At 38.9% G+C, this 25109-nt stretch overlaps 5 protein-coding genes across 5 annotated transcripts; 2 read left to right on the top strand and 3 right to left on the bottom strand.

Annotated features, from left to right (window-relative positions):
• Positions 1-144: 144 nt before the first annotated feature.
• Positions 145-3848, top strand: LOC137713107 (uncharacterized). The gene is made up of 7 exons (XM_068452363.1): positions 145-314; positions 623-845; positions 1091-1214; positions 1337-1674; positions 1870-2788; positions 3045-3223; positions 3499-3848. The coding sequence occupies exons 1-7, from the start codon at positions 229-231 to the stop codon at positions 3595-3597; spliced, it is 1968 nt and encodes a 655-aa protein (XP_068308464.1). The 5' UTR covers positions 145-228; the 3' UTR covers positions 3598-3848.
• LOC137713108 (peptidyl-prolyl cis-trans isomerase CYP26-2, chloroplastic) lies at positions 3829-5210 on the bottom strand. Its single transcript, XM_068452364.1, has 2 exons — positions 4112-5210; positions 3829-4024 (listed from the first exon to the last, which is right to left on the bottom strand). The coding sequence occupies exons 1-2, from the start codon at positions 5023-5025 to the stop codon at positions 3922-3924; spliced, it is 1017 nt and encodes a 338-aa protein (XP_068308465.1). The 5' UTR covers positions 5026-5210; the 3' UTR covers positions 3829-3921.
• Positions 5211-5336: 126 nt separating this feature from the next.
• LOC137713109 (single-stranded DNA-binding protein, mitochondrial-like) lies at positions 5337-7158 on the bottom strand. The gene is made up of 4 exons (XM_068452365.1): positions 6796-7158; positions 6470-6696; positions 5689-5789; positions 5337-5577 (listed from the first exon to the last, which is right to left on the bottom strand). The coding sequence occupies exons 1-4, from the start codon at positions 7084-7086 to the stop codon at positions 5498-5500; spliced, it is 699 nt and encodes a 232-aa protein (XP_068308466.1). The 5' UTR covers positions 7087-7158; the 3' UTR covers positions 5337-5497.
• A 1828-nt stretch (positions 7159-8986) lies between these two features.
• LOC137712405 (protein ASPARTIC PROTEASE IN GUARD CELL 2-like) lies at positions 8987-10542 on the bottom strand. The gene is made up of 3 exons (XM_068451490.1): positions 9885-10542; positions 9346-9789; positions 8987-9174 (listed from the first exon to the last, which is right to left on the bottom strand). The coding sequence occupies exons 1-3, from the start codon at positions 10540-10542 to the stop codon at positions 8987-8989; spliced, it is 1290 nt and encodes a 429-aa protein (XP_068307591.1).
• A 5242-nt stretch (positions 10543-15784) lies between these two features.
• On the top strand, positions 15785-19194 carry LOC137711923 (uncharacterized). Its single transcript, XM_068451076.1, has 4 exons — positions 15785-16039; positions 16277-16398; positions 18143-18346; positions 18623-19194. The coding sequence occupies exons 1-4, from the start codon at positions 15818-15820 to the stop codon at positions 18723-18725; spliced, it is 651 nt and encodes a 216-aa protein (XP_068307177.1). The 5' UTR covers positions 15785-15817; the 3' UTR covers positions 18726-19194.
• Positions 19195-25109: the final 5915 nt, after the last annotated feature.

Raw genomic sequence — 25109 nt, forward strand, 5'->3', positions numbered from 1 at the left:
AAATAATAAAATTTCTCATCACTTACATAAAAACACGTAATATACCACTTTTATTCATGTTACAATAAAAAATTTCTTTAAAGAAACAAGTGAAACGATATCCATCATATTCACCCCCACAAGCAAACGACGTCGTATCGGAGCGCTTGCTGGGTTCTGAACTCTGAACCCTCTGAAACAAATTTCATAGCTTCTTCTGGAAAAAAGAAAGAGAGAAGAAATAAAAAAATGTCGAAAGATTCAGAGAAAAAGTTCCACTCGATCATGGACAAGCTATTTTTCGCTCCCAAATCTACGCCTAGTTCCGATTCCAGGTTCGTTTATATATGTATATATTATCTATAATTCTATATATACTTCTTTTCAATTTTGCTCTTAATTTTCTCGCTCGTTTTCCGTTTGTTTCCCGAGAAAATGCGCTGCAAATAGGGAATTTTTAATTTTTATACTTGTGTTATCAAGTGCTAGTTAAATCCCTGATTATTTCATATTAATCCAAGATATTGAATAAAATTACGATAAATCGAGTTTTCTGTTTCTTTTTCTTCAGATTTTATGGAAATTTTGATGTAATTAGTGGCCAAATCATGGAATTCTCGCCGTTTTTTTTTTTTGCTAACAGTTCATCTGGTGTACAAACTTCGAGAGGCAAAAAGCGAGCAAATCCCTCATCCGCATTGGCACTGGTGGAAGCGAAATCGAGAGGCGATAGAATGGAGGTCTCCCGGCATTTTTCAGCTCCAGCTGTGGCTACTCATGCTCCGCTGTGTAGGCCGTGGGACCGTGGGGATCTTATGAGGAGGGTAGCTACATTCAAGTCCATGACTTGGTTTGCCAAGCCTAAGGTTAGAATTCTGTCTTCCAATATGACATGTTTTGTAATGTTAGTGTTTACTTGTTAGTTTGCAAAAATAGCTCCGAATAGGCGAATACAAATGCGGTCTGGAAATTAGCCCCTGGTTAGTGAAAATTAGGGTAATGTTGAAACAGCTACAGTGGCTTTATTGAGTCGTTTGCAGTGGAGCCGTTGTTTAATACAAAGCTTTAATTTTTTTGGATGTACAAACAATAATTTGCCAGCTTTGAACAGGTGGTGAGTGCTTTAAATTGTGCCAGAAGAGGCTGGATCAATGTGGATGCAGATATATTAGCGTGTGAATCGTGCGGAGCACGCCTCTTATTTTCTACTCCGTCATCTTGGAATCAGCAGCAAGGCATGTTATGTCTCTCTTTATGTGAAATCTCCCTCCAATTAAACCCATGCTGTAAAATTAAGTAACAATATATTGTAATAATATATTCATAGTAAAGTAAACCGATTTCCTGTGTTTCCCAGTTGAGAAGGCAGCTTTGGTGTTTAGTTTAAGGCTCGACAATGGGCATAAGATACTCTGTCCGTGGATTGACAACGCATGTGATGAAACACTGGCAGAGTTTCCACCTACGCCACCTCCAGTTTTAGTTGATAAATTTAGAGAACACTGCTATGCTCTTTTAGAACTCTCAGTTCTCCCTGTGATTTCTTCTTCAGCCATTGAGTACATGAAGAGCCCTCAGCTAGAGCAATTTCTTGGACAGTCTTCAATGTTTTATGGCAATGGGTCTGGAGACATTTCTAGAACAGAACATTCTGACAATGAAGACAGTGCAGATTCTGCCAAGTTATATTATCAGGTATGTGCCTGTTTAGTTGCACGCCTGTTCATGTACATCTTCATTTGGATGTATTTGTGCATTGCTGTTTCATATCTTCTGACTTTAATTCTTAACACTTTTGGATTTGTTTTTTAGAAGTCTGTCTTATCAGTTTCTAGCATTCTTGCTTTCTTCATGTAGACCAATGACGTTTTAAAGCATTTTTTTTTTCAGGCACAAAAGCTCATAAGTTTATGCGGCTGGGAACCTCGTTTACTACCTTATGTTGTTGACTCTGAGAATAGACTGAATTATTCAGCTACCAACAGACGGAATCTGGGCATCAATATGCACTCTGCTAGTAATGATGAACTTATGAAGTCACACAATACCAGTATACAGGCTGAACACAATTCTGTTGTTTTAGACTGCAAGCTTTGTGGAGCCAGTGTTGGATTATGGGCATTCTCTACCGTTCCACGGCCTGTGGAATGTTTCAGATTAGTTGGATATGCAGAAGTAAACTCTGAAAGTCGTTCTGGAACCCATGATTCAAACACTGAAAGTCACTGCGACAGTAGGACAGATATTTTAAATGCTGGCATAGATGGTGCAACATTGCCAAGGGACAGATTCTCAAATTTAAATTTGACAATTGCAGGGGGTCCTCCACCTACAAATCAGAATTTCAAAGCAAAAATTTTGTTGCCTGTTATTGGTCGGAATTTAAGGGCTCGGATTTCATATGATACTGAATTGAGAGATTGTTTGTCTGTTGGCCAGGAAGGTATGCAATCTGATTCCCAGATGGAGAAAGAGGAAGATCACTACCAAGAAAATGCAGGGAATGGTGGACTGGAGAATTCAGAAGTGAATGGCCCTGGAACCCCTGATGCGAATGTCACACATTTAAATGGTGAAATGGACGAAAGTGACTCACTTGTGATGGTTTCTAGCAAGGGAGACTTGTTACATTCAGGAACCATTGTAGAGCACAGCGAAGAACGTGAGTCTCCTAGTCTTCCATCTAGCTTTGAAGCTAATGCAGATCTTAGCAGCCCCAGAAATGATCCCCAACCCACCTCAAACAAGGAGGCTAGTGAAGGCATAGTGCAGATTCCTGCAAACAATGAACTTGTGGCCTGCAGTAGTGGTAAGCAATATTTATTGCTTTCTTATTGAATGAAAACATTAACGTAAACTATATAGCTTTTGCATCTGTTATATTTGGTCCAACTATAGCCTCAAGCTGATGCCAGTTGGCTAATTGGTCTAGATTTTATAATAAAAAATGATGTTAGTAGCCTGTAATTCGTATGCAAACACGCCCTCCTACACTCTTGTCAGTGCTAGAATTCCCTTATGGTACCAAAATATGTTTTAATAATTTGCTTTGTCTATTCTTCCAGGGAAGGACCTAAAGCATGTAGTGCCTGATAGCAGGATGGAGTTTGATCCTATCAGGCAGCACAGATATTTCTGCCCTTGGATTGCATCAACGGGTAATGGGGCACCTGGATGGAAGCAAACGCTATCTGCTTTACAACGTCAGGAAGGCGGCTCTCCTTCATCAGCATCCATAATTAAGGTATTCTGCAGCCCACTTCTATTATCGTACTGATATGTTAAATAGTACCTTGTGTGCCTACATGGCTACACGTTGATGGAGATGGGCAGCGCCCTTCTCAGCCTATGTTTTGGAACTCATCTACCAGACTGGCACTTCTAGTTCCAGTTCCCATCATAGTGTAGCACACACTCGCATGCATTTGTGCACGATTGTAGCCTGTCTGTGTTCTTACACGTATATTTAGGTTTGCTTTCTGAAGAGAGTCATCATTTGATATTTGATCAATCATGCAGGTTGATGACCCTATCACTTCAATTAGAAATCTCTTCATGTCTCCATCTCCCAAAAGAATGAAGCCAACTGTTTTAACAACTCGAAGTTCGGATCAATAGATGGGTGATTTTTGGTTGCCTGTAAAATGGGACCCAAGCAGGTGCAGAATCGGTTGATATTAGAGAGGTTAGATTGTAATGTCTCCATTCGAAAGTCCCTCTCGTGGCATTAGTCCCACTCGAGAGCTTAAAAATGTCGTATTTACAAGATTAGAGTGTAAGTTCGTTACATTCCTTTATCGCTCGAGTGCAGCTCGTGCATTAAACTGTAACGTTCTTACAATTTTGATAAACATAGCATTTGAAATTTTGATGGATAGAATGGTGAAAGTCTCTTGTTACAAAAATGGAAAGAAAAAAAGAAATGCCGCGACGGAGATTCTGTTACTTTATCAAGCCGCAGTTTGTGACAATCACCTTCGCGTAAGGCCGGTTGAATCCTCTTTCTGCCACAACAGCTCTCTTATCTCCGATCAGCTTGGCCACCCTGCCAGCCACCGGAAGGGGATGGTTAGTGTATGTCATCACAAATCGGGAAAGGCAATATGTAACAATACAGAGGTGTAGTACTCACCTGAAATACGGTGAACTAGTGTTCTCCTGCACGGTTTTTACCTGCCCCAGCCTCTCCACGACCTCCTTACCTTCTAAGACTGTTCCGACCACCAAAGCTGAAGCATCGAGCTCAGGCGAATCCTTCGTAGTGATCACGAACTCCGTTCCATTCGGGGCTGTCCCAACCTCCTCCTGATCAATCTCCAGCTTCCCTTTCCGCGCAACCAGCTTTATCTTCGGGGGTGGTTTCAACGGGTCTCTCACGATAATGCTCACAGTTCCGGCCTTGTTCTTGATGCCCGGACACTTTTCGTTCAATCTCTCCCACTCTTCATTGAGACTATCAACTTCCAAATTGCTTCCTGTCTTCTTTGCGAGCTCAGCGTCTACACCGAAAGATCTCACTCCGCCATGCTGAACATAGTTGGGCATAATCTTAACGAACTCTTTCCTTCTGTAGCTAGTGCCAGCAGCTCCGCTGACAAGACTACCGAATCTAGCAGCGCCAACTGGAGCATCATCTTCATGTAGCCCAATTATAATCCGACCAACAGGTTCTCCGTCAATGGATATATCGAGAAATGCACGCTTTGTCGGGCTTCTATCAATGCAAGTGGCACTCGCAGTAGTGTGTGAAGTTTCTGCTGCTTGTTCATTGCTATTGGTGTCTTCCAAGTTCTCGGCTCGTGCTTTAGACGGCAACAAACCCTCTACGCTCTGCGAGCCGAGGAGGAGAAGTAACAGAGAATTGCTTCGAATCACGAGCTCTCTGCGCGATACTTTGCTGCACTGTTTGATGGAAGGAAAAGATGAGGAAGTGGATACGCCTTGGAGTTGTGGAATGGGCGGCGGAGGAGGCGGCGATGGTGTTGGAAGATGAAGGCATTGAGTGGAGGTCCTGGACGATTGCAAGAATTTCGGGCTTGGTAACATCTCTGTTTTGGAAGAAGAAATCTTCCTACAATTTTCTTTATTCTCTTTCTTTTGGACGTGGAGATTTTTCGTGGTTAAGAAAGACCCAAAGCTTATCCAAATGCATTGGAAGGTCCAAATTTTGTGGCCTCAACATACGACAACGGTCAATCCGAAATACCAATGTGGATTAGGCTAGTTCGTCGGGGAAATGTGCCCACCTTTTTTGCAACTATGTTCAGTCTCTTTATCCGTAAATTATAGTAGCTTAGAATTTCACCTTGTAAAGAGGATGCAATCTAAATTTGAGCATGCTGAAACAGATTGAAAAGAGAGCGAATTGTTGAATCGGATTGAGAAGTTTAACAGCCATATTTGGAACAAGAAATCTCAATCTCAGCTACTTGGGATGCAACAGAACGTTAATTACAAACGAAAGAATTGGTCTTTCGTCGAGCAGATCTGTGCCGCTTAAAGGTTAAAACAAAGCTTTTTAGTAGTAGCCAACACCTTTGAGCCCCCATTTTGGTGATTGCTCAGCACCATCACCTTTGCCCAAAAACACAAGGCGACCTGCGAATTACGGGCAAAAGAATGTATCAACAGATGAGAAGTATAACATATAGATATTCAGGTTGAGTATACAAAGCGTATCTTAGACAATGTAAATAGATAAGTACATACCGTTTCTGCGAATAGAAATCTCTCTAACTCGTCGAACAAGCCCACTAACCGGATCAGCGAAGATTTTGGTCTCCAGATTACCTTCCACATATATAATCGAACTGCAACATATCAAATTTCAATATGTCATCGCCAACTGCAGAAACGATTATCTCCAAATATCAAAACCAAAGTTCTGAACTTGAGGAAGGAGGCCATGATCACCATAAGAAAGAAGCAGCGGAGTTAAGTTATGACAAATTATTGCAAACGCAAAACAGACACATTCTTTGCAATGACAAACCAGAATGTTAGTAGAACGGCAACTTCAAACCTCAAGCCAAAGAATCTGTTATTTACTTTCCTTCATCACGTCCAGAATTACGGCAACTCAAACAACTCTTCTTCCATCAATTTGATGCATCACAAAAGACACTATTCCCCACTCCCTCTATACGTCTCTACCTGGTCACTATGTTACAATTTCGACTGATTCCAGCAAACCGTCCTTACTTCCTAATGTTCCATTTTGAATCAAATACCAAAAATTGCTCGTAACCCTTCCAACTTCTGCCGATATCAACAATTTTCCTAGTCTCCATTATACAAAAGCACTACCAAATCTTCCTAATCACACAAAAGCTAGTCCAAATCCATTTTACACACATTTGTACAAAAACAATTCATCCTTTTTTCAGAAAACACGATCTGTTTTACATAAAGATGGTCATATATCATACACAATCAGAAAAAGTAACGCAAATTAGAACATGATAACAAGCTGTAGAAAAAAACCTCTCACCCAGGCACAGCATTCTTCATGGCAATCATGCTAAGCCGGTCCGGATAAACGCACACGCGGTGCCACTGGACGTTGCAGCGGTTTGCATACTCCACCGGGTCCTCGTTATCCAACGGCCGCCGGTTGTTCCGAATCCCGCCGGTCCCAATTGAAAACATGGTCACGGATGCCCCGCTCTTCAGCCTCTTCTGCAAAGGACTCTGCCCCACCTGCCCCACCAAAATCGCCTGCACATATACACCCGCCGATGCACACAATTAAAACCCTAAATCCTTAAATTTTGAGACTATGAATCATCGGAACGGTGACACTGAATCGAAATGCACCTTATAAATGCCGGCGTCGAGGCCGTTCTCGAGCGGGCGATCGTAGATGAAGCTTCTTCGAATGGGTTCATCGGACGGAGGCGGCGGTTGGGAGGCGTCGCCCGAGGTTGACTCTGCCTCCGACTTGAGAGGGTTGGACTCGTCCGAGTCGGAGCTGTCACTGCTGGAGGAGGAGGTGCCGGTGGTGGTGGTAGTGGTGGTGTAGAAGCGCATGGAGAGTAAAGTCCTGGAGTTTGCTTGCATAGAACGAGAGAGCGTCCTCGAGAGCCTAGCCATGGAAGAGGAAGCCATTTTTGGTGAGAGGAAAATGGTTACGGTGGTTACTTCCCTTTTGATTTTTGAGGGTTTTTGGTTGGGCAGCTTAAACCCTTTGGGACTTCGGAGGAAGGAAGATTTTGGGTTCTAGATTTAAGCCCAAATACCAAGTTTAATAATGGGCCTACTTTTGTACCCAAATAAAAAAAACAAGAATGGTCCGGTCTGGGGATAATTTCCGTAAACACGGGTTTTTTTTAAACCCAATTATTGCTCGTCACTGAGTATATCCCTCATCACGTGATACTCAAGTGTTTCTCTATTCTCTTATCTGATAATGACATCACAGTATTATATCGTACGAGATTTGAGGATTGTATTCTCTATCAAGGGCTTCGGTTCCTCTTAATCGTTCTAGTGGGCAAAGGTAGGTTACAATAGTTGTTCAACGACTAAGCCCATCATGTATAGTTTGACTTGCCTAATCCTTCAAACCAATGCCTTTTTTTGTTCTTTAGTCCTCCACTTGCATTAGTTTTTCTTTTTTACAAACAATAGTGCTAGTGGGTTCAATTGTTAAATGTTAGGGGGAGGGAGTCAGTAAAGATCAAACCTGCATTAGGGTGCATAAATACAATTGTTTTTTGCCACTGCAATAGAGCGTCATGGCCTCTACTCATACTAGATCATTCTCCATGTTGACTAAAAGAAAGTGCACGATGTTACATAATACATGTCAATTCCTTAAGCTCTGGATACCATGTTGGAATTTAGTGTTTGGTTATGTTTTTAGTTTCTGGATTTGCAAAGAAATTGAAGAAGGAATAAAGGAATGAGGAAGAAAAACATTTCAGATAAGGGTGGACATAGTTTGGTTCAGTGCGGTTTTGAGTAAAACCAAAATTGAAATCAAAACTTTTTGCAGTTTGGTTCGGTGCAGTTTTGAAGCAAAAAAAAACCGAAATGAAACCAAACCGTTTAGTTCAGTTCGGTGTGGTTTTAAACGATTTTGGTTCGGTTTTTAAGAAAAAATATACAATTTAACATTTGCACCTATCTATGCATAAGATGGTTTCAAACGGTTTCAAACGGTTTCAAATAATGTTAGAGATGTGATGAGCCTTGGTGTTTAAAAAATTTCCTCTCTGTCCAATTGACTAAAGAATTCCTCTTCTGGTACTAGAGCTCCTACGTACGTACATTTTGGGTTGCAGAACATATGTCTACTCTGACCAAATATAGCCGGGTAGAGACCAGAAATTAAGATCCTTTACGTGTGGAATTTGGAATTCTATTTTTAACCACATTTATACACACTCACTATGAGGAGAATTAATCTTCTCACTCTTCTAGTTAATTTGATATTCTGACAGAGTTTTGAGAGAGAGACTGATGAGTGATGATATTCTAATGTGGTTAAGTTCATATTGAATGTATAGACTCTAACAAATAACAAATTAAAACATGACATCTAAAATTAAATGTTTATTAATATTTGTTGTGCGGTTTGGTTTTGGTGCGGTTTTCAAAAGCCAAAATTGAAACCAAACTATTTCCTACACTGTGATTCGGTTTCAAGACCACAACCGTTTCAAAACTGCAAAACCAAACTGTTTCGGTTTCAATTTTCAGTTCCAAGTGCCCACCCCCTATTTTCAGATATTTCTGTGTGTATTGCAAAAAGAAAGCGATCCAAATGCTCTTGCAGACCTCACATCAAAACATTCTCTTACATATTACACAATTTCCAATCCAAGCCATTCATACTAGGTCATCACTAATGGCATGACACTTGGCTATCATCTGAGACCTGTGAGTCATACAAAGATGGATTGAATCTAGACCGTACACTTTCTATTGGCTAAGTAGACTATGCAACTTAAATCAAGTAAAACCGAAGACAATTATGTGGTAGCAACATTTTAATGAATTAAAATTAGTACCAACTTCTAGGTTGAATTCCTAGAACATGACTAGGAAGCTTAAATCCAATATGTGACCCCTGAAGCTGCCAGCTTCCAATGATTGAGGTTCTTCCACCGGCGGCAAATGCAAGGCAGTACTTGTCGTCGCTCACAGCCATGACAACCTGACGAACGTCCAACTCCAACGGCGGATTCCTCACTGTAAACAAAAATTTAACATGTAGAACGGTAAATGAGTTAAAGTCAGTTTCGAAATCTAATTGAAAACCAATCAACGTAACTCTAAAAAAAAAAAAAAAAAAAAAAAAAAAAAAAAAAGATGACTCTAACTATTTAACCTTGGGAAGGAGGTCAGTCCACTCGTAGACACCTTTCACATAAAAACAAGTGTCTAACTGATCTTCGCCGGGCGCTCGAGGCAAACCCTGAGCGTTGCGGATGAAGTAGTCCTTGAATATGTCATAGGCCTTCTCGGGAAACTTGGTGATTGTAGTCCCTGTGTCAATAGTCACACCCCCAACACCATCGGAATCAAATTCCCAGAATTCAGGGGGAATTGGAATTGCTTCCTCGTTCATTTCTATCCCACTGAACAACAAATAATAACGGTCCATTCTGATGTCCAGAATTGCTGTACTCGAATGTTGAAACCGGAATTCATCGTAATAATTCAAGTCCAACGTTCCACCGTCGGTTGTATTGTAATAAGGCAGACAGAAGGTAAAATTGTTAGCTTGGAGTTGAGTCGGAAATGAATATCCACCTGGCACGAAGCCTAGGATTCCAGTCGCGGCCTCATTGAACATGTCTATACCTAATGAACGATCATGTTAAGTTTTATTCACCAAATGACGTGATAGTAGATTAATTCATTTGTAATCCGAGCGTTAAAGTTAATATATTATGTACCTGTAATACGACTTCCACATCCAAAAGAGAAATTGTTACTGAGATGCACACCCTCATCGGTAGATATGGTATCTGTGGCCATGATACCTTCGGAGACAGATCGATCTACAGAATGAACGCTGAAACGACACTGGTGCTCACCACGATGAACACAACCTTGTATGTAGAGCTGCTGTACATCACATGGTCCATTAAAGCAATCAGTCTGAGTGTACGTGGATGACATGCTCGCATCAAAAATATGGTGTGGTGTTGAGTAGCATTGTATGCACCCTGGTTGGCACTGCCACCATGTGAAGGGTGTGCCCATATCTACAAGAAGTTGCACTTTTTGTGGTGGATTTCCCACTTTCAAAACGGTCACGTACTCCCCGCCTTCCTCGAACACGTTGGTCTCATTGAAATCGACGTTTGGGCGTAGAAATGGAGCAGAATTCGAGTGCTGGAGGTGACGCCGATAAAGGAGTTTGAAGCGTGCCCTATCCCGGGCCAATCGAGCCTTGACGAGGGAGTGATGGTCCTTGAAATGTGATGCCATGAACTTTTCTCTATGGTATAGAAGAACCCTTGCGACGCCTTTGTCACTTAGGGCATGCGTGCCCAGGGAGATCAAAACTACAAGCACAAGAAAAATATTTGGGATTAGGGTTTTGGCCATTGTTGAAGATAAATTTGAACCAGCAGCAAGCATGTAAATTTAAAGAAAAATGAAATGGAGAAGGAGATGATTTCATAGATTATATATATATATATATATATATATATATATATAAATATGATTTCCAGATAAGTACATACAGATTTTTTTGTTTCGGATTCGGAAATTGAGTTTTATTTTTCTTGTTTTCTCCAAAGGCTTTCTGTACATACATAATCATATTACTTTGCAAATTTGCAAGATTTCCTTTCGATATATTTATATGTATATGGTAGTATGGATTTTCTTTTAGGTAATTAAGCGTCTGGTAAGTTTCCAAATAAGCACAACAGTACAGCAAAATGGATCCTATATACTTCGAGTAGTGCTACATTTACCAATTATTTGTATTATCATATATAACAATTTTTTTATATTCTCCTCGTCAAACTTAAAAGTTTATTCTTTTCGTCACCTTAGTTAAAAGTTTATTCAATGAATTTCTCATGGATTATCGCTAGCTTGCAATTGTACCATTTTTGTAGATATTAAAAAAGTTGAGTTTCAATTTCATGACTAATTTATATTTCACCTTCCCTTTGACAAAATAAGTAAATTTGTTTGCCGTCCAACATTCACTAAATCTAATAATTTATTAAAGGTTTTATAGCTAAAATAGTTTCTAAGATTTGCATAACTTTTCAATTTGGTCTCTAAAATTTGAAATCAATACGAGTGGTCCTTGAGGTTATCCACCATCAATCATTTTGGTCATTCCGTGAATAGTTATGTTAAATAAATATTAAAATGACAAAATTATCCTCAATTTAATAAACATTATATAGGCCAAAATGATTTGACAAAAATTAAGGATATTTTTGTCATTTTATCCTTATTCAATGGAGATTTTTCATGGAATGACCAAAATAATTGATTGTGGACAAACTTAGGAACCAAAATGAAGAGTTATGCAAATATCAGAGACCATTTTGGATAAAAAGCCTTTATTTAATTTAAGTCAATTCTAGACACCAAAAGAAACCTTTAAATTGTTCAACAAAATACGTGAAACTAAAATCGTATCTATTTTGCAAGTGGCATTTTATCACAATGGTAGAAAAGTGTTGAGTTCTTTCATGACAATGTGGGTTTCTATTAGCCAATCTAACATCTAATCTAATAAAATCTATCGTTTGACACAAAAAAAATTGTATCTATTTCGGTAGCTAATCATCATTGCTCATATACCTAACCTTAACCTAAATGAGCATTGTGTATAAGCCAGTTTTGGCATCTAAAATCATATCAATTTTGTTAGCTAATTCGGCTTCAGACACAAACCAGCTCATGAGTATATTGTGGTTATAAAATAATTTCTTCTTTGTATTTGGCTGAAATTACTCTAGGGAATAAAGACAGTGGTGATCCTAACAAGGATATGTGTGGGGCTAAATCAAAATGAATCTTCATATTAGTTATTAGTTAGCAAAAGGGAATTAATTAAAAATAAAAGATATAAAATGCTAAGTTAGTGGGATTTAAATAAAGTTAATTTGCTATTGTGGATTAAAAAATAATTTAATTTTTTTTTGGAGTTAACGCGTGAATGTTTACTCGAAAAGGACAAGAAGGTCCTTATTAATTTGACAAAGCCCACAAAGATTTCCATGTGCAGCTCAGTAGCTGACTACAACTTCATTAAGCTCTTTTCCCCATGACACGAAGGAAAAGTGAAAGACATTAAAAATAGTTTGACAAAAAAAAAAAAAAAGACATTAAAAATAGGACTTATTACTAAATCCTATCTTTAATACTCTCCAAATGGAATGACAACTCTATCAAAGAAGGAATCACAATCATATCCAATCAAAGATACTTCCGAGATAATTCCAATATGTTATTTATTGATTTGTAGAGATTCTATATAAAATTTTGATTCAATTCTCTCAAAATCTCATGGGGAGATGTGAGATTTGTGGATGCTTAAAATACACTACGAAATTTCTCCAATTCCCTCTAATTCCTCAACTTTCTCAAATTATTTATAATCAATTTCTAATTGAATACACCTGGAATGTTATAAACTTCTTTAAAATCCTAATTGAATACACCCGGATTTATAAGGATTTTAATAAACTATTTTAACATTCTAATTGAATACACCTTTTGTAACATCCCACATCGCCCAGGGGAGTGGATCATGTAAGCCTTATATGTATATTTTCATCTCTATCTAGCACGAGGCCTTTTGGGAGCTCACTGGCTTCGAGTTCCATCGAAACTTCGAAGTTAAGCGAGTTCGCGCGGAATCGAGCCCGGGATGTGGTGGGGGCCCAAGCCGGGATGTGACAATTTGGTATTAAAGCCAATCCCTGACTGGAAGTGTGCCGACGAGGACGTCGGGCACCTAAGGGGCATGGATTGTAACATCTCATATCGCCCATGAGAGTGGATCCTGTAAGCCTTATATGTATATTCTCATCTCTACCTAGCACGAGGCCTTTTGGGAGCTCACTGGCTTTGAGTTCCATTGGAACTCCGAAGTTAAGCGAGTTCGCGCGAAAGCAATCCCAAGATAGGTGACCCACGGGGAAGTTCTCCCAGAAATAAAACCATGAGGGTGTGATCGGGGCCCAAAGCGGACAATATCGTGCTATGGTGAAGTCGAACCCGGGATGTGATGGGGGCCCAGGCCAGGATGTGACACCTTTATTCAGAGAATCACTTAAAATCCTGATTGAATACCCCTAGATTCATTAAAAGAATTAAAATCTCTCAAAATCCCAATTGAATACACTCCCTTAATATTTTTGGGATTATTCTTTCTTCATCTATACTTCGGATGACTTACCTGGGCAATTGGAAAGCCACCATGTGTAGGGCAAAACCCTACCTCTTATGGGCGACCACCTCCCTATAAATAACTCATCTACACTAATTTCTGGTAATTAAGTTTTTGGTACGCACTTAAGCCTAAACTCTCTATTTTCAAAGAAATTGACTTAGGCATCAGAGATCAATTGGTCAAACCCCCCACCTCGTGGGCGTGTCCCAATTGAATACACCCCCTTAATATTTTTGGGATTATTCTTTCCTCATCCATACTTCGGATGACTCACCTGGGCAATTGGAAAGCCACCATGTGTAGGGCAAAACCCTACCTCTTATGGCCTACCACCTCCCTGTAAATAACTCATCTACACTAATTTCTGGTAATTAAGTTTTTGGTACGCACTTAAGCCTAAACTCTCTATTTTCAAAGAAATTGACTTAGGCATCGAAGATCAATTGGTCAAACCCCCCACCTCGTGGGCGTGTTGCTTTGTCACCCTTGATCAAATGTGTTTATTTGTTTTGTAGGTACAATTTCGTCAATATTGAAGATGACAGAAATTTACCTTGTACAAAAAGTTTTTCTGCCGGCAGTCGAACCTGCTATTTTAATTGAAGATTGCTACAGCGGATGTTAATATTATAGTTGGCGAAAAAATTCAAAGAACGAAATTCGTGAAAAATAAAACTTATAAAATGAAATGCTTTTCCGTCCCCAATTTCTTCATACTACCTAACATTTTTGACGCCTGGTTCTTAACTTAACACTGTTAAGTCTAATATTAACTCCTAATTAACAATATAGTCAGAAAGCCAAGAGAAAACGAAGAAAATTAACGAGTTGAATATGATTAGATGCAAAACATGAACTGATTTGGCAGTTTGCTGATATGGATTTCATTTTCTTTGTTTTTATACACATTTCTGCCTGCTAAGATGCAACTAGGGTTATGAATTTCATGCATATTTTAGGAAAGCAATTTTCACCACCCTACCTTAGTGCACTTGGAACCACAAAAACAGAAGAACCAAAACAAAGAGATAGATGCAAAAACACAGCGACAGAACAATAGAATCAACTCATGATACGACCCCTTTTTCCCATCGTTTTGTGATTAGAAAAGCAATGCGACGAAGCCCCCATGACTTCATTTCCAATTTATATAAATTTTTAATGTAAGTGGTGTATCAGCCAGAGGGAGATACTATTTTGATTTGTACTTTGTGTAGCTAAGCATCCATGAAGTGCGTTACAAAAATACTTTTTATTATTCTTTTCCATAAAATAATTCATATTATGTGGGATTAGGGTTCTTATTTGCCATGTAATTATATAAAATAATAGGTGAATTAGGTGGCAAATATTTTTTTTTTAAAATTTTCAGATATCCGAAAAAATTTGTCAATTCTGTTTTATCCCTTGGACAGATTTTTTGCCCGTATCCGAGTTTCTGTTTTTCAATCATTAATTTAATTTTTGAAATGTTGCTGGAAAAGTGGAGCCAATTTTCTAGGTTTCAGATTCCAAAAGCACTAACTGGCACGATCCATGCAGTTTCAAACTTCTAAAACAAATCAAGGTTAGTACTCAAAATCTCATCAAATCATGAAAAATAATCAGTCAAATAGTTAAGGGAATATGTAAGGCGGCTTGAAATAATATACTTATTTTTAAACTTGGAAAATAAATATTTAATTTGGCATCTGTTTCTAGAGAGATTAACAATATTCTTTTACTCATGAAAGCATAAACTCTAGGCGTGAGTTCAAACTCCGACGGTGACTAATCTAACAAAATCTATCGTTTGACAAAAAAAAAATAAAAATAAAATGAAAGCATAAACTTCCCGTATTTTGAAAATCATTACTGGAATTGAAAGTCACAACTATTGCACGATGTACAAATGGATATATTATGATTAAGTGGTTGACATAGTTATGTTTTATCGATTTGTGCATGGAATGTACTAATTAATAGTCATACGTGTTTGAATATAAATGTTTTGTTAACACAATATGAACGCATGACGATTACACTGAAAATTAATAAGCATTACATTGGTCCACATTTGTGACCTTTAACTCGTCAACCATCATAATTTATGTCATGTTAAATATAAATTGTTGAGAATATGTGAAAATTTATCTATATAGAATAAATATCAATAATAGATATGACTAAACGATCTATTTATGTCATCTTATAATTTGTGCACGAAAAAATAACCAAGGAATGTTGTACAATACCCTAATATAGTAATATTATTTGTCAAATTAAATATTGAGGTGAAGGAAGAAAGATGATTGACATGTATATCAAACTCATTTAAAAGAAGCCGAGAAAGAGATAAGTCATGAATGATCTGTGTTTAGAGAGTTTTGGCATCTATTTCTAGAGACACAGAGAGAGAGAGAGAGAGAGAGAGAGAGGAGGGAGGGAAGAGCAGGTGGGTGGCGGCCGGTAATGGATGTGAGGAGAATAGTGGTGGTAGTTGAAGACGTGGAAGTAGCAAGAACAGCTCTTCGATGGGCACTCCACAACCTGGTTAGGTTTGGAGACTGGATAACTCTGGTTCATGTTTTTCCAACCTCAAGATCCAGAAACAAGAACAAATCCAGGCTTCTCCGCTTGAAAGGCTTCCAGTTGACCCTCTCCTTCAAAGAAATCTGCAACACCTTCCCCAACGTACGTGTTTTATGTGTGTTATAATATAGGTGATCAACGTATTGAAAACTGATCATTTCAGGAATTCGAATTTGTAAAACGATCATTTCGACCAATTTTCCTTTATATATTAACTTTACATTAATCGTTTTTCTCAAGTATTAATTAACCTTTTTTTTTGTATATATGTGTGAGTTAATGTTGCTGATTATATATATGTATGTTCAAATTACCAGTGTATATGATGATGATTTACAGACCAAGGTTGAAATGATTGTCACAGAAGGTGATCAAGATGGGAAGAAGATTGCAGCTTTGGTCAGAGAGATTGGGGCTTCAGCTCTTGTTCTTGGACTCCATGATCACAGCTTTCTCTACAGGTAAGTTTGCTGAGATTATTGGTTTAATTAGAACATTGATTTTAATCTCTATGTAATTATGTGTTTGATTTTAATCATTGTGATGATCACGACGGGATTAAGTTCTTGATGATAATTTAAAGCATTTAATTTCGGAATTGAGAGATAGGTAACGTGAGTTTCATAGTAAGAAGAGAAACTTTGATAAAATAGCTCTCATGATGGCTGAAACTAATGTACTATTCGGTGTACTCAAAATACGAAACGTTTCATGCGTCTGTGAGAATTATCCTATGTCCATGTGCCGTACACAATTTTTTCTCCATTGGAGATGAAGGACCTGCAGAAGAGAAGAGTCAACTGGCAGATATGGGTATCCAATTATTCATTACCTCATCAACTCTTTTCTTTTACGCCTTATTTAATATGTAGCGTGTTAGAGCAAGCATGGCCGGAGTGGGTTGGGAATGGGACCATATATGGCTCAATATTTGAGTCAAGTATGACCAGTATGCTGCTATGCATGTGGCATGCTGGTGGAATAAAATAGCTAACCTGCGTTACATACACTCGTGTGGGACCCTATACTTTGGTGGCTGTCGTTTTTATTGTGTGTGATCAAACGGGTAATGTGTTATCTCCACCCGACTAATTAAAGAATTTCTCCTACAATAGGGGTAGATTTGGGGAAAGATTTCTGATGCAACGAGTTGTATATTACTTTGCGCATATTTCTCCTCATGTCCCCCTTAAACGAGATTAGTAAAAGAAGAGAGAGATGCACAAAAAAATCTAGTTTTTCTTTGTAGATTGCCTTTTTGGCTTTTGGTCATAATATGTGGTTCATCAAGAATCATTGGACAATGATTTAGAAAGACCATACCCACTTGTCCATCTTTTAGGCAGATAGTATATATTAGCCAAACATGATGTTTACATAATGCCAAGTTTTCAAATGTTAATTAATGAGAATATTTCTTGAGGAATTTGAATTGAATCCAACAACTCCTTGAGGAATTTGAATAATCTTATAATGTTAGATAGTTTTCAATGCCAAGTTTTCAAATGTTAATTAATGAGAATATTTCTTGAGCTAGGAATTTGAATTGAATCCAACAAGTCCTTGAGGAATTTGAATAATCTTATAATGTTAGATAGAGTTTTCAATTATATTATTTACAATTGCAGGTGTGGTCCTGAGTTTCCCTATCAGAATTTTTGGATGTTTCTTTTATTTGTTCTTCACAAATGATTCTTTCCTATTAATTTGAACTCATGATACACAAAATATTTCATCCATGAAATTATATAATTCAGAAAGAATATAACTTTTGGAATACTTTCGTTATATCCATTTCATTTTTTTATACTAAATTCTTTTAAACTACTGAAAAGAGAATTCAAGTTTATATGTAGAGGGAAGAACACATTCTTCTAGTCACGTATATATATATTGATAAATAGAGAAGTGCTAAGGAGACTCTCTCAAAAGTTAGACTTGACATGGAAATTGACATTAAACTGTGAGGTGACAGAGAACCTCACTTTAAGAGAGTCCCTTCACATTTCTCTTGATATATAATACATGCTAGGTTTGACTTTCTTGCTATGCTTCACTATCATAGCAACATTGTTTAATTCAAATTCCTTTCATATTAAAGTTGTCAATTTTCATGCACAATATATTATAAACATGATAGGTTGGATCATAATTGAGGTGATAGTGATTAATTTATAATTTGGTGTAATTGGTGTGTATATGTAGGTTGGCAATGTCCCACAGCAGTACTAGTGTTGCAAACAACTTGAATTGCAGAGTTCTGGCCATCAAGCAACCACCACCTCCCTCATCACCATTAAGTAGTAAGAGGACAAGTAGTAGTAATACCAGTGGAGCTGCCACACCAGCCCTCCTCGACAGTTCAACCAACAACATGGACTTTTCACAGATTGACATTGCTGGATTACAGTAAGAATATTTCAAACCTAAATTTTTTACCTGCTTCACACACACACACACATACAATATTACAATGTGGTTAATTACAATGTGGTTAATTACAATGCGGTTAACTGCATCTTTTCAAAACCCGGATACTGTATGTCGTGCATATGTGGTCCGCATGATATTGTTGATGCATTGACTTCACTTTACAGTTGCCGATTTTAAAGTGTAGTTAACCACATTGTAGAAAGACTGATTTTAGCGATTAATGGATATTTTGTTACATGAATAATATTGCAGTGTCCCTGATGTTCCTCAACCAAAAGTTCCATACAGAATCTGCCCAAACCCTTATGCAATCTTTTGGAAATCAAGGAAGTCAAGGAGAAAGAGAAATACATAATTCTTCAAAGGAAGCACAAATATATGTACACATTTCATTTCAAATGCACAGCAGCAGGTTCAGCTGATTAAGCGATTTTGGGCACAACACAATTGGGCATGGCATGGATTTTCCAACCTCGAAAATGTCCGATTTTGCAATTTTTTCTTGAATTCGAAAACATGATGGAGACTTACATGCACTCGTCGGGATGTTACAGTGGGATCTCAAGAGGTGCATGTAAGTTTTACCCCACCAACCGACCAACATATACAAATTTACAAACGAATTAGTTTTAATTGCAGCTGACATGATCTATGAAGCAAAATTTTATGGGTTTTAGAAAATCTATTAACGTCATTTTTCTTGTAATTACAAGGATTGTAATTATTGTCTACATCCCCTTCATTTACATTGCATGGGCAAGTGGGCAACCCGCGGTAGTACCTAAAGCTAGCCTCTCATTAAATCTAGTTCAAGTATTTGGTAAATCCACTTCACCAATTTCAGTGATATGTATCAATACATACCTAGTATGGCTTCAATGCTATGTTTCAGTTAATGGTATGAGTGTTTTAGCTGTTAGATTTGATTTTCACAAATATTTAGATCTTTTATTTTCAATCATTGGTATACAACATCGTGCACCTATTCATTTCTACATTTTTGAGCAATGCTATACTTATCGCATTTTTCGTGCTATGTAGAGCCTATCAACACATGTGAATTCCGTTTCTGTTAAAATGATAGTACAAATGTGGTATAAAAAAAAATGATAATCGTAGTATTTTTGTCGAGAACCATTGGCATAAGTGAGGGTAAAATGTACTATCATATTTTATATTATACTTTTCAAACATGATGGGTAACTTTTGAACAATCAAGTCATCATGGTGAGCAATTTTTTCCCCTCCATGATGATCCAACGAATGTTAGTTGAATTTAAAACGGTGATTTATAAGTATTATAAAATTAACAAGTTACAAAAAGACTGATCAAACGACTATAATAGTACGCCTCACATAAGCCTAAGTTTGAACTCTCCTCTTTCCTATTAGATTAGACTAAAATATCGTTCAAATAAATAAATAAAAATTGAACATTTAAGGGAATTACTATTGGCACTCCAAATTTCTCATTCTACACTCCAAATTTGCTATATTTAGAAAGAAAAATACACTTGTGAAGAGTGTATAATGAAATTTTTGGAGTGCCAATAACACTTCTCACGTTTAATTCCTTTCCAAAGAAAAAAAATAGAGAAAAAGTGAACGTTAAATTTGAAAATGGGCTGGTGGAGCCAGAAACTGAAGCCACAGATATATATAGCTTGGGCCTGGCCGCCTGGGGCTCAACAATTCCATATAATTCACTCAAAAGTTAGCCGCCGCAAGCCCACCGCAACCAAGCAGCCGAGCCCTCATCTCTCTCTCTCTACTGAGTCTGTGAGCGAGTGAGAGTGAGCGTTTACTTTTGGAAGCCGTCGAAGATGTTGAGATTTTAGATCTACGGCTCGGGCGTCGCTCGCGGTTCTGCAACTCCACAATCTTCGCTGTGTCTCTCTCCTCGCTCGGCTGCGATCCGGCTCACTCTTGGCGCCGTTCCGCTTCCAACTTCCATCTCCCTCCATTTTTTTCCCCCTCTCTCCTCAGTTCTGTCTCTCTCATCTTCTCTTCGATTCAACCTGCTGACCGATTCGCTCTTTTAACTCAGAGCCAGGTGACTGACCGAGTCACCGAGGGAGGGACTGTTTGGGCAGCTGCCCTACATCCAAAAGCCCAAAACTTTATCAATTTGTTGAATTTCAGGTTTGTTGGGCAGCTGCAAAAGCAGCATATCAATTGAACTGGGCTGCAAACAGCGGTTTCAAATCGCCAAATTTCGGTTTTTGCTGCTAAAGTCTCTCTTTCTGTATGTTGGATTGAGTTTCTGAGCTGAATTTCAAAAAAGTTCAAATTGAATTCAAAATTTTTTGTTAAATTTTGTCGTTGGATTGCAATGCCATGAGTTCATGAGCTGATTGCTGAAAGCACTTGCCGGATCAGATGAAAGTTTACGTTTTTCTTTTTGTTTTTCGATTCGAGATCAAAAGTGGTTTTGATTTGTTTCTTGGTGGATTAGAGGTGGAACCCAAACCAATGATGGACATGGCGATGATTCCAATCGTTGATCCGGTGGATATCGGTTTGGTCTCCTCGGACGGGGGAAATTGTACCCCTTCAACCAAACCCAGAAAGAAGACTATGACATCGGTTTAGCTCAAGTTTTTCGAGACGGCTTCTGACGGAAAAAAGCCGCCGGTGCAAGTTTTGTGGACAAAGCTATTCCATTGCAACTGCCACTGGTAAACTTCTTTGTCCCCTCAATGTAGTTGCTTTCGTTCTTGTTCTTGATGTGCAATTGCGGTATTGTACTATATGTTTGTGAATAGCTTATGCTACGGTTAAGGTTTCGGTTGTGGTGATTCATTTTTCCTTGTCGTTGAAGGTAATCTGGGAAGGCACCTAAGTAATCGCCATCCTGGTTATGATAAGTCCGGCGATGTTGTCACCAGTCCTGCACCACAACCTGCCACTGTAAACCGGAAACCTCAACTTCAATCTCAATCAAAAGCATCCCAAATGGATTACAACCATATAAATTGGTTGCTTGTTAAGTGGCTCATCTTAGCTTCTTTGGCTCCGGCAACATTGGAAGAGAAGTGGCTGGCAGACTCGTACAAATTTTTAAATCCATCCGTACGACTATGGTCAAGCGAGGAGTACAAAAGAACATTTTATGAAGTTTTCCAGAGTATGCAGGAAGTAGTAAGATCGTCGCTGGAACATGTTTCTTCGAAGGTCTCTATCGCGCTTGAATTCTGGACCTCCTATGAGGAACTTTGTTATATGAGCGTCACATGTCATTGGATCGACGAGAGTTGGTCTTTCCAAAAGATGATGCTCGATATCTGTCACATACCTTACCCGTGTGGTGGTGCCGAGATCTATCACTCCCTAGTGAAGGTTCTTAGGTCCTACAATATTGAGAATAGAGTCCTATCATGCACCTATGATAACAGTCAGAGTGCAATGCATGCTTACCTGGATGGTCAGAAAGTAGGGCCATTCTGTTACATCCCCTGCTCTGCTCATATTTTGAACTTGATCATAAATGATGGACTGAGAACTACAAAGCCGGTGATCGCAAAGATTCGAGAGTTTGCAATGGGGTTAAACGCGTCTGCAGAGATGGCAGAGGATTTTGCGGAATTCACAGCAGCTTACCAGGAACTTTGTTGGAAAATGCCGCTTGATACATCAACGCGGTGGAGTGGCAATTATCAGATGCTAGATATTGTGTGCAAGGTATGATATGAGGATGTTACATTGCTCTCTCTCTCTCTCTCTCTACACTTCCATTGCGGATTAAGTGACCGCGATGTATTTTTTATGCAGGCTTCGAATTCCATGGATGCTGTTATCAGGAAGTATGAGACACTAGACAGTAGGATGCTGCTGAGCTCTGCAGAGAAGAATGCAGTCAGTCATGTGCATCGATATCTCGAACCATTCTACAAAACCACAAACAACATGTGCACAGACAAGCTGCCCACTGTCGGGCTGGTTCTCTTCTTTATGGATCACATTTCCGAAACAATTGCTGCTTGCAGAGATTCTCACCTTTACCCAGAATCGTTAAGAAATGCCGCAAAAGAAATGGCCGAAAAGGTTAGAGGTTACAATAACCAGGTCTGCAACATAATGTTGTGCCTTGGCTGATTATCTTCACCAACATACAAACCCACAGTTGAATAGTTTAAAATACAAGAAATAAAGACACCGAGAAATTTACGAGGTTCGGCAAAAACCTGCCTACGTCCTCGGAGAGATATTGCTCTTCACTATGAGAAAAACAGTACAAGTTACACATGAGTTAAATCGACATAACCCAATCCCATATCCCTTGTACACCCACTCACAGAATTTTCCCAAGAGCCTCACTCTACCCCAAGAGTTCTTTAACAAGAGACCTTTCACTCTAGCTCTCTTGATTTCTCTCTGCAACTCTCTCTTCCTCTCTGCAAAAAAAACTCTTTCTTCTCCTTTTTTTTTCTTTCTGCAAAGGCAAATGAGCTCTCTTCTCTCTCTTTTTTCTCTTGCTCTCTACTACTCTCCTTTTTAAACCGAAATGAGCCCTCACGGGTGTTTAAGACACCAAAACTTTTTCCTTTTACTTTTCCCTTTTTTCTTCCCCAAAACAAGGAAATGTGTTCCAACTTTCTTTCTTTAGTCGAAAGTTATTTTGGACATTTGTCCACTTGGCCATAAACTCCAACAATCTCCACCTTGGCCAAGTTGTACCAAAGTCCATTGGCCTTACGTACCAGCATGCACACTCTGAATCAACCTCGTTGGTCCTGTTCCGATTCAGTCACTGCCAATGCATGTGCAGCTGCTGCAAGCAAAAAAAACATTTAGCTTCAGACAGGATCTCGACACATCCTCGTCTCCTCCAGCAGGTTTTCCTCCTCTTCATTGTCTGCAACTTGGAAACTTGTCAGTGCACCCATTTCCAGCAACATCCGTCGAGCCAGACAAACATTCCTCACACTTCTCATTCTTCAGGACCATCTCATCACCTGTGAATCCCATAGCTCCACCTGCTGCAAAACCCCTGCAACACTTGAGACTATACATCACCAGAAGATGTGTTGCTTCGAGTACCTAGAGGGCATACTTGAAGTCTTCCGCCACAAAATTGCTGCTACCTGGACCAAGATCATCCTTTCTTTTTCTCAAAGGACAATTTATCTTTTTATGCCCGAATTCTTTGCAGTCATAGCATTGTGGTCCCTTGCCTTTGGAGCTTGATTTGAACCTGCTATCTCTCTCAAATCCTCCTCCCAATTTTCTTCCATGATTCCAACCTTGAACAGCTAAAGCAGTCTCGTGCCCACCATCAACAATGGTCTTCCTCTTTTGTGTATCATAAGACACCAAAGAAGCCTGCACCTGCTCCAAACTTACTGTATCTTTTCCATGCAATAAGGTTGTCACAAGATTCTCATACGAATCTGGAAGTGAGGTAAGAAGTAAGAGGGCTTTATCTTCTTCCTCAACCTTAACATCAACTTTCCTCAATTGATCCAAGTATCCATTGAACACATTCATGTGGTCCATGAGATTCCCGCCTTTATCCATCTTCAGCTTGTACAGCTTCCTCTTCAGATGTAACTTGTTGGTCAAACTCTTAGCAATATAGAGTTTTTCCAACTTCTCCCACAGTGCAGGCGCAGAATCTTCATCCATAACATTGTTGATAATGTTATCAGCTATGCAGTGTCGAATCGTGCTAACACAACACGACTCCAGCTCCTCCCACTGGTCATCTGTCATTTCTTTAGGCTTCCCATCTTTTCCCTTCAAAGCTCTAACCAAGCCTTGTTGAGTCAAGACATCCTTTACTCTCATCTGCCAGAGAGTAAAACTGCCCTTCCCATTAAACTTCTCAACTGAAAACGACATGTTTGTAGTCATCATGGTGAATAATAAATCTGAACCTTCAATGAACCAAAGCTTCCAACAAAGCTCTGATACCAATTGTTGTGCCTTGGCTGATTATCTTCACCAACATACAAACCCACAGTTGAATAGTTTAAAATACAAGAAATAAAGATACCGAGAAATTTACGAGGTTCGGCAAAAACCTGCCTACGTCCTCGGAGAGATATTGCTCTTCACTATGAGAAAAACAGTACAAGTTACACATGAGTTAAATCGACATAACCCAATCCCATATCCCTTGTACACCCACTCACAGAATTTTCCCAAGAGCCTCACTCTACCCCAAGAGTTCTTTAACAAGAGACCTTTCACTCTAGCTCTCTTGATTTCTCTCTGCAACTCTCTCTTCCTCTCTGCAAAAAAAAACTCTTTCTTCTCCTTTTTTTTTCTTTCTGCAAAGGCAAATGAGCTCTCTTCTCTCTCTTTTTTCTCTTGCTCTCTACTACTCTCCTTTTTAAACCGAAATGAGCCCTCACGGGTGTTTAAGACACCAAAACTTTTTCCTTTTACTTTTCCCTTTTTTCTTCCCCAAAACAAGGAAATGTGTTCCAACTTTCTTTCTTTAGCCGAAAGTTATTTTGGACATTTGTCCACTTGGCCATAAACTCCAACACATAATCATATACATGACAGCGATTCTTGATCCTCGAATTAAAGGAGAGCTATTTCCCGAAAGCCTCAACTCAGATAATTTTCTTGACGAAGTGAGAGCTCATTTCATCAGAAACTATTCGACCAGCCATTTCCCATCCATGGCTGGCGGATATAGTGCTCAAGAAATGGAAGAGGGATGCAATGTCTCCTTTGCAGAGGAAATTGCACGAAAGAAACGAAGGGCAAGCATGAGCAGCGCAACGGA

Source organism: Pyrus communis, chromosome 13, assembly GCF_963583255.1.
Source record: "Pyrus communis chromosome 13, drPyrComm1.1, whole genome shotgun sequence".
In the NCBI taxonomy this organism is placed as follows: domain Eukaryota; kingdom Viridiplantae; phylum Streptophyta; class Magnoliopsida; order Rosales; family Rosaceae; genus Pyrus; species Pyrus communis.

Excerpts from the sequence above, each read along its gene's own strand:
- LOC137712405 (XM_068451490.1), bottom strand. The coding sequence starts at position 10,542 with ATGGCCAAAACCCTAATCCCAAATATTTTTCTTGTGCTTGTAGTTTTG. Across the intron at positions 9,790-9,884 it reads ATGTGGAAGTCGTATTACAG|GTATAGACATGTTCAATGAG; the intron begins GTACATAATATA and ends ATCGTTCATTAG. Across the intron at positions 9,175-9,345 it reads CACTTGTTTTTATGTGAAAG|TGAGGAATCCGCCGTTGGAG; the intron begins GTGTCTACGAGT and ends TTTTGTTTACAG.
- LOC137711923 (XM_068451076.1), top strand. The coding sequence starts at position 15,818 with ATGGATGTGAGGAGAATAGTGGTGGTAGTTGAAGACGTGGAAGTAGCA. Across the intron at positions 16,040-16,276 it reads TCTGCAACACCTTCCCCAAC|ACCAAGGTTGAAATGATTGT; the intron begins GTACGTGTTTTA and ends GATGATTTACAG. Across the intron at positions 18,347-18,622 it reads ATTGACATTGCTGGATTACA|TGTCCCTGATGTTCCTCAAC; the intron begins GTAAGAATATTT and ends ATAATATTGCAG.
- LOC137713109 (XM_068452365.1), bottom strand. The coding sequence starts at position 7,086 with ATGGCTTCCTCTTCCATGGCTAGGCTCTCGAGGACGCTCTCTCGTTCT. Across the intron at positions 6,697-6,795 it reads TCGACGCCGGCATTTATAAG|GCGATTTTGGTGGGGCAGGT; the intron begins GTGCATTTCGAT and ends GTATATGTGCAG. Across the intron at positions 5,790-6,469 it reads ATGAAGAATGCTGTGCCTGG|TTCGATTATATATGTGGAAG; the intron begins GTGAGAGGTTTT and ends GATATGTTGCAG.
- LOC137713107 (XM_068452363.1), top strand. The coding sequence starts at position 229 with ATGTCGAAAGATTCAGAGAAAAAGTTCCACTCGATCATGGACAAGCTA. Across the intron at positions 1,215-1,336 it reads ATCTTGGAATCAGCAGCAAG|TTGAGAAGGCAGCTTTGGTG; the intron begins GCATGTTATGTC and ends TGTGTTTCCCAG. Across the intron at positions 3,224-3,498 it reads CATCAGCATCCATAATTAAG|GTTGATGACCCTATCACTTC; the intron begins GTATTCTGCAGC and ends TCAATCATGCAG.
- LOC137713108 (XM_068452364.1), bottom strand. The coding sequence starts at position 5,025 with ATGTTACCAAGCCCGAAATTCTTGCAATCGTCCAGGACCTCCACTCAA. Across the intron at positions 4,025-4,111 it reads ACTAGTTCACCGTATTTCAG|GGTGGCCAAGCTGATCGGAG; the intron begins GTGAGTACTACA and ends GGTGGCTGGCAG.